General features: G+C 57.8%; 1 protein-coding gene across 1 annotated transcript; it reads left to right on the forward strand.

Moving 5' to 3' along the window:
• Positions 1-1,625: 1,625 nt before the first annotated feature.
• Positions 1,626-15,788, forward strand: HAPLN3 (hyaluronan and proteoglycan link protein 3). The gene is made up of 5 exons (XM_080808431.1): positions 1,626-1,758; positions 9,579-9,725; positions 11,957-12,325; positions 13,780-14,082; positions 14,891-15,788. Exons 2-5 carry the CDS (start codon positions 9,602-9,604, stop codon positions 15,175-15,177), a joined length of 1,083 nt encoding a protein of 360 aa, XP_080664557.1. The 5' UTR covers positions 1,626-1,758; positions 9,579-9,601; the 3' UTR covers positions 15,178-15,788.

The following is a 15,788-nucleotide window of genomic DNA, read 5'->3' on the forward strand; positions in this document are numbered from 1 at the left end:
AAATCACAAGATCCCCACCAGGCCTGGGAGCCCCGAGGGCACCCTGGAGTGGCCCAAGCCACACGGGCCCTTCTGCTCATCTCTGTAATGTAATCTTGGATGAGCTGGCCGGAGCCTGAAAATCCCCCTCTGGAGAGCCTGGGGCCCTCACTCCTGACCCTCCCCCTGGGCAGCCTCCCCCACTTCCACACACACTCACCCTCTCCTCCCCAAATTTCCTTTTTCGGTCCTGACCACAGTCTGGGGAGCCAGGACTGAGATTACCTGCTGGCCAGCCCTGGCCTTGGCTGGCGTGTGACATTTGCGTTGCTGCAGCAGAACTGACCTGCCCAGCTGTGGCCCTTCTCCCTTCCCCTGTGGCTCTCAGTCCTGGGACCCTTTGAACCCCCTCTCCCAGGAGTCCGGTCTACTTTATGTTCCTGGTTTAAATAGGGTGGAGTCATTAGGAACTCAGGTTGGAAAACTGCAGTTCACCTCTTGATTCCAAGGGGCCTTAGGCAATTTACTGAAATCTCTCTGGGCCTCAGTTCCTTTGTCTGTAAAATGGAAAGAACAGGACCAGCTCCATAGCCTTGTGGAGGCTGACAGAGGAGATCCCCAGATGCAAAGTCTGGCTCTTTGGAGGCCTCAAGCATGGGTTGCCCACGATCAGAGAAGCTTGCAAGAGTTTACTAGTTGGTGCTCAAGTCTTACTTCTCCAATCCCTCTCCCATCGGAAGTCAGACAGATCTCTCCTCCTCGGGGAGGAACTTTCACTGGCTCTGATGCCCAGCATTCACTTCGGCCACAGTGTGCTCTCACGTGCTCCTGGCTCACATGTAACACACACACACACACACACACACAGAGGCATGCGCACATGCACGCACATGCACACAGGCATTTGAAGTGTGTTTAGGAAGACTCTGGACTCAGTGACCCTGTGACATGTGGCCCTTCTCCCGACTAGGGTCAAAGGACTCTAGGCTTTTCTGCTGAGGGAAACTGTCCAGCCTAGGACCCCTGTTGACCAGGATGGAAACAAAACACCCTTTCCAAACAGAAGTCCTAGGAGGTGGTGCTTGCCAGATGGCTGAACAGACAGATGTCAGGACTCCGAGGGAGGGCCCTGCCCCTGTTGGAGCACCAGTCAGAATCCTGGTTGCCCCTGCTGGCTGCTGGGAGCACCCCTAACTTTGCCTTCCCTTCCCCCAAGCCCCTTCTCCCAAGGTCAGTGTCCTTGTGCCTGACGCTAGCCTGGGGATCTCATGATGGCTAAACTCATGGGCAGGAGGGAAGTCACGGACCCCTTGACGCCTCTGGGCGGTAAGCACACAGAACGTTTATCCTTCCTGCTCCTGAAGTGGGGGGAGGGCAGCCATTGCCCACCTGCTGAGTGCTGGAGAGGGGCTCCCCCTGCTTAGTCCCACTGTTTTTGGTAAACCAGAGTGTTCTAAGCGGATCTTCCTCAATAACGCACCTCTTCCATCTCCCACTTACCCTCTCCAAGCTGTGACAGCAACTCCTGCACATTCCCTTTACGCCCCACTAGCATCTCAGAATTGGAGCCAAGTCGGCAGCAACTCCTCCCTTTGGGCCCAGCCCTGGCAGGGAAAGGGGCGTGTGTTCCTTTAAGGGGCTGGCCCGGCGGGAACGCGGGGGTTTGTCCGCAGCCGCTTCCTCTCAGGCGGTCCAGGATCCCCCAAATCTGCCGCTTCCTCGGACCCGGACAGCCCTGGGCTGGGAGCGCTCCAGCCGTCCAAGAGCCACCGGGGGACAGTAGGTAGCCGGGGGGTGGCCGGGCTGCTGGGTCCCTCTGCGGGCCGTGTCCACCCCCCCACCCCCGCTTTGGGTCTCCTGCGGGCCCCCACGTCTCCCGGGGCAGGGTAGGGGAAGCGCGCAGGAGGAGGGCCCTGGGCACCGCTGGGCTGTGATCGCCCGTGGGGCGCGCTCCCGGCGCGAGTTCATGGGGAGCAGCGCGGGGGCGCGGGCGAACCTGCGCGGAACCCCAGGGCGCGCCACGAGGAGGCACATCCCCAGCGAAACCCGATGCCTCCGAGACCACCGCCCGGTCCAGCCCCTTTGCCACCGCGGCCCGGCGGATCTCTGCCCGTCTCGTGCGTGCGGTCTGGGTCCTGCAGCCTCCCGCACCGTGCGCGGCGCGCCGGGCTCTGTCCCGGCATGTGTCGGGTGCTCCGGGGTCCGCGGGAGGCCGGGGGTGGGGTGAGGGGTTGGGGACAACCCGCGGGGGCGGCAGGCGGCAGACCTGCGCCCCTTGGCCTCTGCCGCCCCCTCGGCTGTCTCAGGGGTGCGCGTCGGTTTCAGGCCGCGGTTCGCGGGGGTTTCTGCCTTAGGGCAGCGAGACCAGAGACGAAGAAGGAGGGCGGCCAGTAGCGCCCTGGGTAGGAGATGGGGTCGCTCCGGGAGGCATTTAGGGCCGGTGGGCGGCCAGGAAGAAAGCGCCGCGGGCGCTTGGACTCAGCTCTGTCACCAACTCGTTGGGTGGCCCCAACACCCTGTGTGACCCAGCGTGGACCGTGGTGCCCAGCGCTGACCCCCCGGGGTGCCTCTGCTCTCTGCAGCAGGGGGAGGTGATTGAGAGGCGCCCTGGCCTCTCCCCCGCGGCCCTGCGTGAGCCGGCCGGCTGGAATGCTGGTAGGAAACACCTCCGGCTTTCAGTTTCCGGGGGCCGCAGGTTTCAAAGGCGCCTGTAAAGCCTTGTCTGAACAGGGGGCACCGAAGTCTGATTCTTCCCCAGGAACCCGGGCTTGGGGCAACCCGGAGGGCAATACTGCCCCCTGCTGTTGGATGGGGGGAACGCTACTCTCTGCCGCACAAATGAGGAGAGGCTGGGGGGCCCCATCTTCCTTCCGAGTTGGGGTTCCCCTTATTCTGCTGTGGGGACGGATCCCACCCACGTGGTGCTGGGAAAAGCAAAGGATGGGCGGCCAAGAGACTTGAAATTTCTCTTACCGCTGCCTGTTTACCAAAGATAAAACCTTGGATACTTCACTAGCCTCCATGTTCTTGGCCTCAGTTTCCCCAGCTGTAAAGAGAAGGCAATGGTGACTGCTTTCTCTCCTAGGTAGTGAGAGGGGAGAAAGAGCCACTGAAATAAGGGGAGACTGCCCCTTTAACGTAGTAATAACTGCTCTATTTTGTGAGTGACAGCTTTGCAGTCTTTCTCTCCTTTAATTTTCTAACCAGAGATATTTTCTGGTTATAAGTGTTGTGACCTCCATCTGACAGATGAGGAAAGTGAAGTTCAGTGACTTGCCCTCTAATACACTGTTAGTAATTCGGGGGAACCAGAACTGAATCCTGGCGGCCGGTCTGATTCTAGAACCCGAAATCTGCCGCTATGTTCTTCTGCCAATACATACTAGCAATGGTTTGTGGAACAAACCATTGGGGCTGGACACAATTCATTGTATATAATCCTCACCACGTCCTAGAGTGAGGTTCTAGATGAGGACATGGAGGCACAGAGAGGTTGAGTAATTTGCTCAAGGTCACTCAGCAGGGTGCAGGTGTGTCTTTGGCCAGGCAAAGCTCCAGCTGACTTGGGGAGCCTCCCATGACCCCCACGGTAGCCAGGGTAGGGGAGCCCAGGCTGTCCATTGCTTCCTTGAGTGGTAGTGGTTGACTTTCGCCCAACATTCAGGATGGTCGTTTGTTTTCAACCGCTGGGCTTTCCCGTTAATCTGCTCTGGAGACCAGGAAACTTCTGTTCAGAGAAGTCAAATCAGCCAGCCAGCAGGTGGCAAGTCTAACGGGACGCCTCAGGCTTTGTGTGCTGCCCTGGTGTCCGAGAGGCTGGGAGAGGAGGGCCAGCTTTCATCGGGGTCAGAGCCCCTGGACACTGGGCTGCTCTTCAGAACTGTCTTTCTTGGGACCCCTCCCCACATTCTAAGTTTGCATGACTGCTGGGTTAGCATCCAGCAAAGGGCGGTGTCGACCAGATCACACCTCTCCATTTGTGGGAATGGTTTGTTGGTTTATTTATTTTTTTTTAGGTAGGCTCCATGCCCAACATAGGGCTTGAGCTCACGACCCGAGATCAAGAGTCACACGTTCCATTGACTGAGACCGCTAGGCACCCCTGCGGTCGTGTTAGTAAACCAGAGAGTGGGTATCCAGACTGGAGAGGGGACCAAAGTAATGAAGGAGAACAAGGGCTCTTTTGGGGCACCTGGGTGTCTCGTTCGGCTAAGCATCTGCTCGCAGCTCAGGTCATGATCCTGGGATCGAGCCCCGCATCAGCCTCCCTGCTGAGCGTAGGTCTGCTTGTCCTTCTCTACCCAACCCCCCCACACCATGCACTTTCTCTAATAAATAAAATCTTAAAAAAAAAAAAAAGCAAAAAGCAAAATTTAGGGCTGTCTTTAGCTGGAAAGAAGGAGCCAGAAGGAGGACATGCCCTGGAGCTAAGGCAGGAAGAGAGCCAGAATGGTTCTTCTAGAATGTCAATCAGATTCGTGGCCATCCTCCACTGAAAACCCTCCAGTGCCTTCCCTTCAGCGGGCTGCGTCTGGTCCTGTGCCTCTGCCGGGGTGGGGACACCTCTTGCTCCGCACTGGACTTCAAGCCGTTCCAGCCAAAGGCCTTTGCATTTGCTGTTCCCTCCCCTGGAATGCTTTTGCCTAGGATTCTCAGAGCTCACACGTTCAGTTGGTCCCGTTCTCAGGGAGGCCTTCCTGACCCACCCCGTCTCTGGCAGCACCCCTCCCCTGCTCAGCCTCCTCTGTCAACTTGCCACCCTTTGACAACATGGGTGTCCCATATCCTATTTGCTGCCTGCTTCCCTCCCTGGAACGGGAGCTCTGGCAACTTCTGATTTGTATCCCGCGGGCCGGAAACTGTGCTCGGCATGAGGCGGATGCGGGATAAGTACTTGCTGAGTGAACGAGGTCCCGTTCCAGCTCCTTCATCCATCTCCTGATGAAGACCGTCACCTTAGCTATGCAGCTTGGCATTTCTTTTCTTAACGATTTTATTTACTAATTTTTTTTAAAAGATTTATTTACTTATTTGACAGACAAAGATTACAAGTAGGCAGAGAGGCAGGCAGAGAGAGAGAGGGAAGCAGGCTCCCTGCTGAGCAGAGAGCCCGATGCGGGGCTCGATCCCAGGACCCTGGGATTATGACCCGAGCCGAAGGCAGAGGCTTTAACCCACTGAGCCACCCAGGCGCCCCTTATTTACTAATTTTTGAAGGGGGGAGCACGCCTGCACACGTGCGTGAGTTGGGGGAGGGGCAGAGGGAGAGAATCTCAAGCAGACTCCCCACTGAGCGTGCAGAGCCAGACTTGGGGCTCGATCCCATGACTCCAAGATGACGACCTGAGCCAAATCCGAGGGTCAGTGGCCCAACTGACTGAGCCGCCTAGGCGCCCTGCCACTTAGCATGTCCGAACCTCCGTTTCCTTGTTTGTATACGGGGGACAAAAATTCTGACATTGTGAAACCCACAGGCAATGACATCGGTGCAAATGCCCTGACGAGTGGAAGGCAGTCTTCCTATAGGACAGATCCGTATGGGGGCCGGCTGGAGAGTTTCCAGGCGAGTCCCGCCCCTGCCATCTTGGCCACCTGACCTTTGGACAGTTGCTTCATGTCCTTGTGCCTCAGTTTACCTGTGGAGCAACTGGGGAGAGTAAAATTCTGGCTGACTGGGTGGGGGGTGGTTCTTGGAAGGGTCAAGAGAGCTGCTCCGTGTTCAAAACTCAGGAACCAAGTAGACTTGGATAACGCAGTGTCCCTTCCTACCCCACTGTCCTGCCTCTTGAGATCCAAACTCACACCATCTCAACTCAAGGATACCGGGGGTGGGGGAGGGGTGCCTGTAGGGCAGCTTCATGCAAATTTTTCTGATAAGTGTAGGAATCCCTCAGCGAAGTTGCAAAGCCGTTTCCCTTGAGTTAAAAAAAAAAAAATGATTGAAGAAGATGGCTCCATCCTGGGTCAGAGTCTTAATTTTGGCAAATCTGGTTTCTCCTGGAATCCAAGGCCCCTGAAAACCTACATCTCACCCCGGAGGTGAAGGCTGCAAAGGCTGATTGATTGCCGGGGCGCTGGGTGCCAAGGTCAGTGGAGAGAATTCATGGTGCCGGTGTTCTTTATTAGGACTCTATTAGGTTTTGTTAATGTCTGGTTACAGAGCTGCATATGTTTTGAGTAATCTGCCCCAGCCTTATTTCCCCCCTCACCTTGTTATTATTTAATGCAAAAATCTATTTTTTCAGGCACACCCGTATCACTTTGTGGCAGAAACACCCACATCCGTTCATCCCAGGGAAGCCCTTTCTCACTGGAGGGCGTCTGGGACTGATGAGCCGCTGTGAGGAGGAGGCTGGGGACATGGCAGGCGGGGACCAGCCCAGCCCCTTCCCTGGCACAGGCTGCGAGTGTCCAGGGACATGGCGGGGCCTGTCACATCCAGCTCAGTATCAACGGCCTCTCGGTCCTGGTTCCAGACGTGGGATCTTAAGGAAGGGAAAGGAAACTCCCCTAGGAGGGCCTGCTGTGTGTGCTCTGCACATGTCACCTCTTGGAATTTGACTGGGTCATTCTGGGCTTTGGAGCTAGTTGTGGGTTCAGATCCGTGTTCTCGCTGGGTGACCTTGGGCCGATGAGTTACTCTCTCTGTGCCCTTGATCTTCCCAGCGGTACAGTGAGATACTGAAAGCCTCCACCTCCGAGGCTTGTGGTCAGGAGTAAATGAGATAGTAAGTGCTCATTAAACTCAGTTGTCAGTATTTTTAGGCCAACGAGAGCGGTCCAAGTGAGGCTTAGCTGGGTTCACAAAGAGACTCAAAATGGGGGGACTTCAATATGCTAGGACTTTGTTTCTCTCATGACACCGTGCACTGGGGGCAGTCCAGGGCTGGCGGACCTGGCTTTGCCGTTCAACCCATGATTTACGTTTCTGAAACTCAAGTGGGACCTCTGGTCGCCAGCAGGTGGAGGGAAAAAGATGCCTGGGAACGGGATCCCTGTACTCATCCAAGAGCTGTGTATGGCACATGTTAGTTCGCTCACTGCCGTTAACCAGCACGGAATCCCACGGCCCCTCTTCGCTGCAGAGGGAGGCTGAAATCACAGCTTTGTGCTGGCCGGTCACGCGCTTCTCTAGAACGAATTTCCTGTAGAGAGAAGTCGAGCACGTGGGTGAGACACAGCTCGTGGTGAGTTTTAGGAGGTTCATTTCACACACGAGGAAACCTGCCTAGAATCACGCAGCGTGTAAGGAGTGGAGATGGGGTTGGAACCCAGGTCCTCCCACCCCCGAACTTCTGTACTAGGTTGCGGATTGTGCTGCCTTGTGGGGCCGCTTTATGAGGGTCACCTGGGGGCTTCTTTGCCAAGAAGCGAGAGCTCAGAAGGGCCTCGTCCCACAGCTGTGCTCGGCACAGGGGGGGCTCTGGGGCTCAGATCTCCCCCAAGAGGTCTAGAAGAGTAGCAGATTCGACGTGTCAGCTTTCCCCGAATCTGCTTTTTCTCCAGCAAGGGCTCCTCACTGTCCTGGAAGCAAGAAGGTTCCCTGCTCAATCCCACCACCCTTCCTTGCAGATGCCGTGCTTTCCTCGCTTTTTTCTTTTTAAAGATTTTACTTAGAGAGAGGGAGAGAGTATGAGCTGGGGCAGAGGAAGGTGGGAGTGGGGAGAGCAAGAAGGACAAGCAGACCCCCCTGCCTAGCCAGAGCCTGATGTGGGGCTCCATCCCAGGACCCCAAGACCACGACCCGAGCCAAAGACGGACGCTTAAGTGACTGAGCCACCCACGTGCCCCATTTCTTTTTCTTTTCTTTCCCTCTCCCCTCCTTTCGCCCCCACCTCCCCGCTCTGGTCTCTTTTTGCTGTTCTCTCATTCTGGTCTCCATACAACAGGCGTTCACGGGGCCACAGCCTTACAATCATAGCAAAGGAGCAGTTCTCATGTTCTGCTTTGTCCCTTTTAAATTATACCCTGAGCCTTTTCCACATTGCCGCATGATAATCATGGTCGTACTTCCAGATGCCCGCTGCGCCCTGGCCTTGCCGCCCCACCGCCCGCCTTCAGCACAGGCCCCAGAAGGGTGATTCTGATCTTGTGGCTCCTCTGCTTATGGCCGTCCCTGGCACCGGAGGGCTTTGGGGACCAAGGAGAGAGGGAAAAGCCTGGTCTGGAGGCCGAAGGGCATCTAGATGCTGGGCCCGCTGACCCCTCTCACCACCTCTGCCCTGGATCAGCTGGGGTTTCGGCTGGAAGCAGAATTCACCCCGGTGGTTCCAATGAAGAAGCTTTAATAAGGAAGAACTGGTTGACTTCTAGAGAAGGGGGTGGGGGGGCAACCCACGAGGGAGGGGAAGACACAGAGACAAGCAAGTTTCCTACCCCCAGGCCTGGGAGGGGCTGCGGGAAGGGGAGGAAACGTGTTACACACCCCAGGAGAGCAAGTGCTGGGGAGAGGAGCCCGCAGCAGGGCGGTGGTCACAAGGGGACACGGCTTCTCCTTCCTCCTGCCCCTCGGCTGTGGGGGCCTCCCGTTGGCCGAATCCCGCTGGAGGCCAGAGGCCAGGACCCCAGAGAAGCTTCACAGGGACCAGCGCAGGGCAGAGGAAAGCACAAACGGAGAACTTAGAGCACATTCCCAGCCCCCCACGGGTTCTCTTTGGCCCCTGGGCCTTTGCATTTGCCGGGCCCCTGCTGGGCACACCCCAGCGTCCTTTCCACCTAGCTGACTCCTGTGTCTTCAGTCTCTTTTCCTGCTCCTTTTCTCTACCCCACCTCTGTATTCCCCCCACAGCATCCAGACTCCTGCCCGTGACTCTACCCCGTCTCGGCACTCAGTCCCTCCAAGGCTGCCGGTCTTTTAAATCAAGGGCTCAGCAAATGGCAGCGAGGGGGCGGGGAAAATGAGAGGGAGGTGAGTGAGGCACTATTAGCCTTGGGTGCAAAATACACCAGGGGAGGAGGATCTGTGTGCACCAAAAACCCTTGGTCATCAAGATCTAATATTTCATGCAATATTTAAAAAACAACCCAAAAAACAAACTACAGCCCAGGGCCTAGTTGCCCATTTTGTTTGAGTGTCCACGGAAACTGGGATGGCCCCCGGCAGTGCTCTAGCTTTTTTTTTTGACCTTGACTCAGGATAAGAAATGAATCTGTGGGGTCCCCATCACCCCCAGCAGCATCTCAGGACTGAGACAAAAACTGGACAATGCAGGACTCCCCTCACTAACCATGAATTCACCTGAGATTTTGAGTCTAGTCTAGGCTCTTCGGCGCTCACAGCTTTCGGATCCAATCGTGCCGTCTGAAAACTATTGATCCTGTCCCATCGTCCTGTGTAATTTTCTCCGTGGACTCCGTGCTTCCTCCCCACTCCTCCCTAGGCTTTGCTGGCTTGCTTCTGGCCCATCTGGCCTGGGGGGCGCAGTCCCCCGAGGGCAGGGACCTGGGCTCGCTCCCCTCTGTCTTCTCGGCTCTGAGGACGGGGTGTGATGATCCATGATTACCAGCTGAGCGAGTGAACGAGTGGGTGCTGTGACCCGGGGGTCCCCGGACCCCGGCAGCAGGCTTCTCTAATTGGCTTGTTTCTCTTCTCTTCCCAGCCTGCCCCGGACACCCTGGCGCCATGGGCCCACCGCTCCTGTTCCTGCTGTACCCGCTGTCCTGCGTCTCCGGGCTCCCTTTCTACAACGGCTTCTACTACTCCAACAATCCCAACTCCTGGAACGTGGGGAACAGCCACGGCGAAGGTGGGAGGCCTCCTGGCTCAGGCTCTGTGCCGCTGCCCCTGTGACCAGGACCTCTCCTGGCTCCTGCTGGGATAAGGAGGCTCCAGTCTGGGACAGGGGACAGGGCGTGGAGCCTGCTGCCCCTTCCCCCTCTGGTCCTGCAGCGGACCAGGCGCATTTCTAAGACGAGGCCAGGGACAGTCCAGTTACTCTGTGTTTGCTAGTCCCTCGGGCTCGGAGCGCGTCGGAGCTGAGTGCACTTAAAGACAGTCATCTGTGCGCTTCTGGACATTCCCAAAGTCCTGCCGGTTTTCCGAGATCCAACTTAAGTGTGACCTCCCCCGGTGTCCCCAGGGGAAAAGGGGGTTTGAGATTAGACAGGTGTGAGTTTGAATCTTAATTTTGCCACTTTGTAGTTACAGGGCTTTGGGCAGTGACTTTTTTTAGGTGGGGGAGAGGGCAGAGGGGGAGAGAGAGAACCATTAGCAGGCTCCATGCTCCACACAGAGCCCGACGCGGGGCTTGATCTCATAACCCTGAGATCACGACCTGAGCCGAGATCAAGAGTCGGATGCTCGACAGACTGAGCCCCCCAGGCGCCTCTGGGCAGGTGACTTTTTAGTTAGCAGCTGTGTACCTACTAGGCACCAGGCACGCTTCTGGGCACCATCCGTAGGCTGCCACATACAATCCTCAAAAAACCCTGGCGTAGTGGCAAGGTTGACAACCAGCATCGTGAGGGCACCTGCCACCCCGTGCTGATGGGCAGCCCCGAAAGCAAATACTGTGGATTATTTCATTTCCTAGATAAGGAAACCGAAGCTCACAGGGTTGAGCCAGCCTCCCAGGGCACACGGATCCTAAGAACCCGCCCTGAGATTTGTCTGTGGCAGGACCGGGGAGCCAGTACCCCGGTCGTCCATGAGCCTCCCTTAGGCTCTTGGGGAACATGCGCTCCTCACCTCTCCCTATGCCCCGTGGCCGCTGATGGACCCGAACTTGTGTCTGTGTCGCTCCAATCTAAGCCTCCAGGGTCACATCTCCCTCGGCCCCCTTCTAAGAAGACACGTGTCACTGCAATCCGTAATCGGGCTCCTCTCTTTCCCGTAGAAGGCAGCTCCCACAGGTGCCAGGAATTAGGACCCAGCTCTCACGGGTGTCATTATTCGGCCTCCCACCCTCCTCGTCCGCCAGAGTTTGTGAGACAATCACGACTTTACTGAGATGCAAGGACACTTAAAAACTTAAACCTTCTACCCATCCTTTCACCGCTTTCCCTTTAGTCCCTGAATATGTGTGCGCAAAATCACCAATAATCCCCCCACCTGGGGGCACCGTTGCTAACATGTCCGGTGGGTCCCTCCCGCCTTTGAGAGACGATCGAGAAAATTCTCTTTCTCCTCCTGCTCTACATGTGGCTTGGGAATCTCCCTGCCACTTCATAGAATACAGTGTTTTTCCAAGGTCAAGGAGTGTCGGCTCTGTGTTTATTCGTACCCAGGAGGCCTGCTGGTACATATGTATAGGATTAGAGGTACATCGTCTCCATCAGAAGTCCCGACCTCCTCTCACCTGCACTTCTAGGCGTTTGGGGAGCACCAGGGAGAACAGTTGGACAGAAAGTGAAGGGCAGGCTGTGCTCTCCCGCAGCCACCGTGGTGGCTCTCTCGGGGAGAGCTGCGTCCTCGCCAGCCGCCTGAGCAGGAGGGGTGCTCTGGTGCCTGCTACGTCAGGTAGCTTCTTCGGCACAACAAACTGAACAGTTTAAGGCAACAGTCATTTTTAGTGGTTTTTTGGTTTTGTTTTGTTTTTTGTTTTTTCTTTTTTTGGTTGTTGTTTTGGCTCGTGATTCCAACGGTCAGCATTCTGGGCTGGCGTCCACGTCCTTGGGCCCGGCTCTGCTCACTCCTTTGACTGTGCCTGCAGTCGGTAGGACAGGTCAGCTGGGAGCTGGTTGGCCTAGGATGGCCCCAGCTGTGAGGGCTTGTCTCTGCTGCCCGTGGGCTCTCCCTTTCCAGCAGGTCACGTTCACGTGGTCCGAGCAAGTGGCACGGCCAGCAGGGATTTAAGGGGGAGGGGAAATGACGTCCCCTCCTGATAGGAGACGCAAAGCCGCAGTGCAGAGCGTGTGGAACGGGGAGGAGCGGAGCATTACGGGCATTCCTGCGAGGTGTAACTCTTGAGGCTGGGGTGGTCCTTGCAGGAGCACGGGTGGGCTGGAGCAGGCCATTGGCACCCCACCTCTCTCCCAGGCATCTTCAATGGGGTGAAGCTGGTGGTAGAGACGCCCGAGGAGACCCTGTTCTCCCACCCGGGGGCCAACGTGACCCTGCCTTGCCGCTACCACTACGAGCCAGCCCCGCTCTCCCCGAGGCCCGTGCGCGTCAAATGGTGGAAGCTGTCGGAGAACGGGGCCCCCGAGCTGGATGTGCTGGTGGCCATCGGGCTGAGGCACCGCGCCTTCGGGGACTACCGAGGCCGGGTGCGCCTGCGGGAGGATGGGGAGCGCGAAGCATCGCTGCAGATCCAGGACGTGCGGCTGGAGGACTCCGGGCGCTACCGCTGTGAGGTCATCGACGGGCTGGAGGATGAGAGCGGCCTGGTGGAGCTGGAGCTGCGGGGTGAGGCCCCCGTGGGCGGGCAGGGGTGTTCTGGGGGCCCGGGCCACAGAGAGAGGGCCCCGGGAGACCGTCTAGAACTCTGTGCCTTAGACAGCCATAGAGTCCTCAAAACCACCCCACGGGGAAGCTACTGCTGTCATCGCCCCCATTTTACAGATGAGGAAACAGAGGCACCGGGAGGCCAGGTAACTTCCCTAAGATCATACTGCTCACAAATAGGAGCGTAGGAGTTTGACCCCCAGGCAGTCTTGTTCCAGAACCCACCACTCCCCTGACTCACACCTTACTCAGAGGACGACAGGAGCTGAGGCTCCGGCGGGGGGTTGTAAGTGGCACAAACCAAGGAGGCCGCCCCATGTGAGTGGCAGGAGTGGTAGGCACTGGGGCCACGCGGCTGAGCCCTCGTCCTGTCCCATAGCAGTACCCTCCCTACTCAGGCCCAGAAGCAGACCCCACACAGCCAGCTTTTCTGACTTGACGAGAGAAGCATATACTTTTATGCGAAATCTCTGGATTTTTCTGTAAAATCTTCTAATGAAAAAAAAGCAAGAGTTGCAACTCTGTTTTGTGCAAACCATCCAGAGCTCACACAGACCTTGTGTGTGGGCTCCCCGGGGGCAATCTCTAGGGACAGTTACCCTTTCTGTCCTAGGACGGGCTGCATGTCCCCATACCTCTCCTACCTGCAAGGAAGGCAGCTGGGAGGCATAGAGGACAATGTTCTGGCTCCATACCCGGCCCACCCCAGCTGTGGCGCCCTGGGTAGTCGCCCCATCCCCTCGGAGCTCTGTCCCCTCCGGTGTGAAACGAGGGCCTCCTCCACCTCCTTGAGAGGAGATGAGGATAAAAGGCAAGTCAGGGACCTTTCCCATCAGCATCCCGGTCTAGTCCAGACGACGGCTAGCAGGGTCAGATTCTGCACCCCTGACGTTGGGTATGACAGGGAGGGGAGGTCCGTGTGGTCAGGGGAGAGTCCCCTGCCAGCTCCCAACCTGCTCACTGTGTCCTTATGTGATGGAAGAGGTGTGCGACCTCTGTGGGGTCTCTTATAGAGAGACACTGGTCTCATCATTCACAAGAGCTCTACCCTCATGACCTCAGTACCTCCTAGGCCCCGCCTCCAGAGACCATCCCATTAGGACTTGGGATTTCAAGAGAAAGTAGGGGGGCACAGCGAGACCACGGCACTGGGGCTCTTGGGGCAGCCCTGCAAATTCGGGGGTATGTCCATTCTACAGGTGGGGACAGTAATTGGCTGAGTCCTTTGTGACCTTCATGAGCTAGTCTGTGTTTCCTGAGTACCGTCGTGTAGCGGCCCCGTCCTAGAAGGGCGGTGGGAAGCAGATGTGGACTCTGCTTTGGACCCAGACGTGGAGTGGGGGTGCAGGGACTGGAGTCTCCAGCCTGCCGGGCCCCTGCGCACCCCTTCAGGCCCCTCTTTCCTCCCTCCCCAGGCGTGGTCTTTCCCTACCAGCACCCCCGAGGGCGCTACCAGCTCAACTTCCACGAGGCCCAGCGGGCGTGCGAGGAGCAGGACGCAGTGGTGGCCTCCTTTGAGCAGTTGTTCCGGGCCTGGGAGGAGGGCCTGGACTGGTGCAATGCGGGCTGGCTGCAGGACGCCTCGGTGCAGTACCCCGTCACGCGAGCCCGGCAGCCCTGCGGCGGCCTGGGCCTGGCCCCCGGCGTGCGCAGTTACGGCCCGCGTCACCACCGCCGGCACCGCTACGACGCGTTCTGCTTCGCTCCTGCCCTCAGGGGTGAGTGCGTGGGCCCCGGGTGGGAGGGCAGCCTCTGGGGAGCCTTGGGACCCCTCTGCCCGCACTGCCAGCACCTTACCTGGAGGGCTGGAAGCCACATCTGGCTAAGCTAGAGGGCTTTGCTGCGGCTGCCCGCCCATCACTGGCTTACTTGGTCATCGGACCTTTTCTGAGAGCCTCCTACGTGCTGGGGCCACACTAGGGTCTGGGCATCCCAGACCAACAGAGCACGGTCTGTCCTCATGAAGGGGATCATTTCATGGCAAGATCAACAAATAAAAACAGAAATTGGCTTGTTGTCACATCCCAAGCATTCAGAGACGTGTCCGGCACATAGGTACCCAGTAAATGATTTTTTAAAAGATTTTATTTTTCAGTCATCTCTACACCCAACATGGGGCTTGAACCCACAACCCCAAGATCAAGAGTCGCATGCTCCACCCACTGAGCCAGGCAGGCGCCCCGGGGACTCAGTAGATGATTGGGTGGCCGAGAGGCTCCGATTGGAGCAACTAGGTGTGGTGCCCGCTCAGGGTGCAGTTAGGGAAGGGTGAGCTGGAGTACAGACATGGTGGGAGGGACCCTGGCGCTCTGGCAGGGGGGATGGGACCCTCAGGGAGGGGAGTCAGAATTGGGAAGGTACCTCCCCAAGGGACACACGGCCAGTGCCCGCAGCCTCGTGGCTCCCTGGGATCATCGTTGTCAGGTCTGTCTGAGGAGGTCTGACGGGCGGGCGTTTCTGCGGACCCCACTGTCCTCTCGGGCTGCCCCCCCCCCCGCCCAGCCCTCACGCCCCACTTTCCCACAGGGCAGGTGTACTACCTGGAGCTCCCCGAGAAGCTGACCCTGGCAGAGGCAAAGGAGGCGTGCCGGGAAGACGGCGCCCGCATTGCCAAGGTGGGCCAGCTCTTTGCCGCCTGGAAGTTCCGCGGCCTGGACCGCTGTGATGCTGGCTGGCTGGCGGATGGCAGTGCCCGCTACCCCGTGGTTCACCCGCGTCCTAACTGCGGGCCCCTGGAGCCCGGTGTCCGAAGCTTCGGCTTCCCGGACCCGCAGAGCCGGGAGTACGGCGTGTATTGCTACCGTCGGCGCTAGTCCCTGGGGAGGGGGTGCCCCGCTCTGCCCCCTCCCGTCTCACGCTGTATTTATTGAGTGGGTGATTTTCCTGCGCAGGTTGGGGCAATTTTTGTATTGTTTTTATACTTCTCAAGTTAAAATTTTTTTTAATTACTTTTTTTGGGTAAATCCAACATTGCAAATCCCCCCTTTGTTCTGGTGGATACCCCGAGGCTCCCCGCTTCCGGGAAGCCCTCTGCCCCTCTCCTCCAGGCCGGTGGGGGTTCGTGGGCTCACAAGGGCTCTCTAGCGTCACCGAGCGCTGCCCAGAGCGTACAATGACATGTGGTGGCTGCAGCGCCCCCCCCCCAACCTCAGCCTGGGGGAGGGCAAGGGTGTCCAGGGGGCCCTGGAGCTGGGCATCGTGGTCTCCTGCCTCTTCCTCCCCTTCTGCAGAGCTGCTGGCCCAAGTCAGCATGGCTGAAGAGCTAGTACTGGACGCAGGTCCCCAGGCTTCTGCGTGAAGTCCCAGGAAAGGGAGAAATTTCTCTCTCCAAAAAGTCTGTATTTTGTTCCCCTTTCCCCCTGCTCAGGGAGTGGTCCTCAGGGGCGTGCGCTCTCTTTGGACAGTAAATGGTGCTGTGACCCCC

This window comes from Martes martes (genome assembly GCF_963455335.1).
Source record: "Martes martes genome assembly, chromosome: 7".
NCBI lineage: Eukaryota > Metazoa > Chordata > Mammalia > Carnivora > Mustelidae > Martes > Martes martes.

Coding starts and splice junctions, on each gene's coding strand:
- HAPLN3 (XM_080808431.1), top strand. CDS start 9,602: ATGGGCCCACCGCTCCTGTTCCTGCTGTACCCGCTGTCCTGCGTCTCC. Junction 9,726..11,956: donor GGGGAACAGCCACGGCGAAG/GTGGGAGGCCTC, acceptor CCTCTCTCCCAG/GCATCTTCAATGGGGTGAAG. Junction 12,326..13,779: donor GGTGGAGCTGGAGCTGCGGG/GTGAGGCCCCCG, acceptor CTCCCTCCCCAG/GCGTGGTCTTTCCCTACCAG.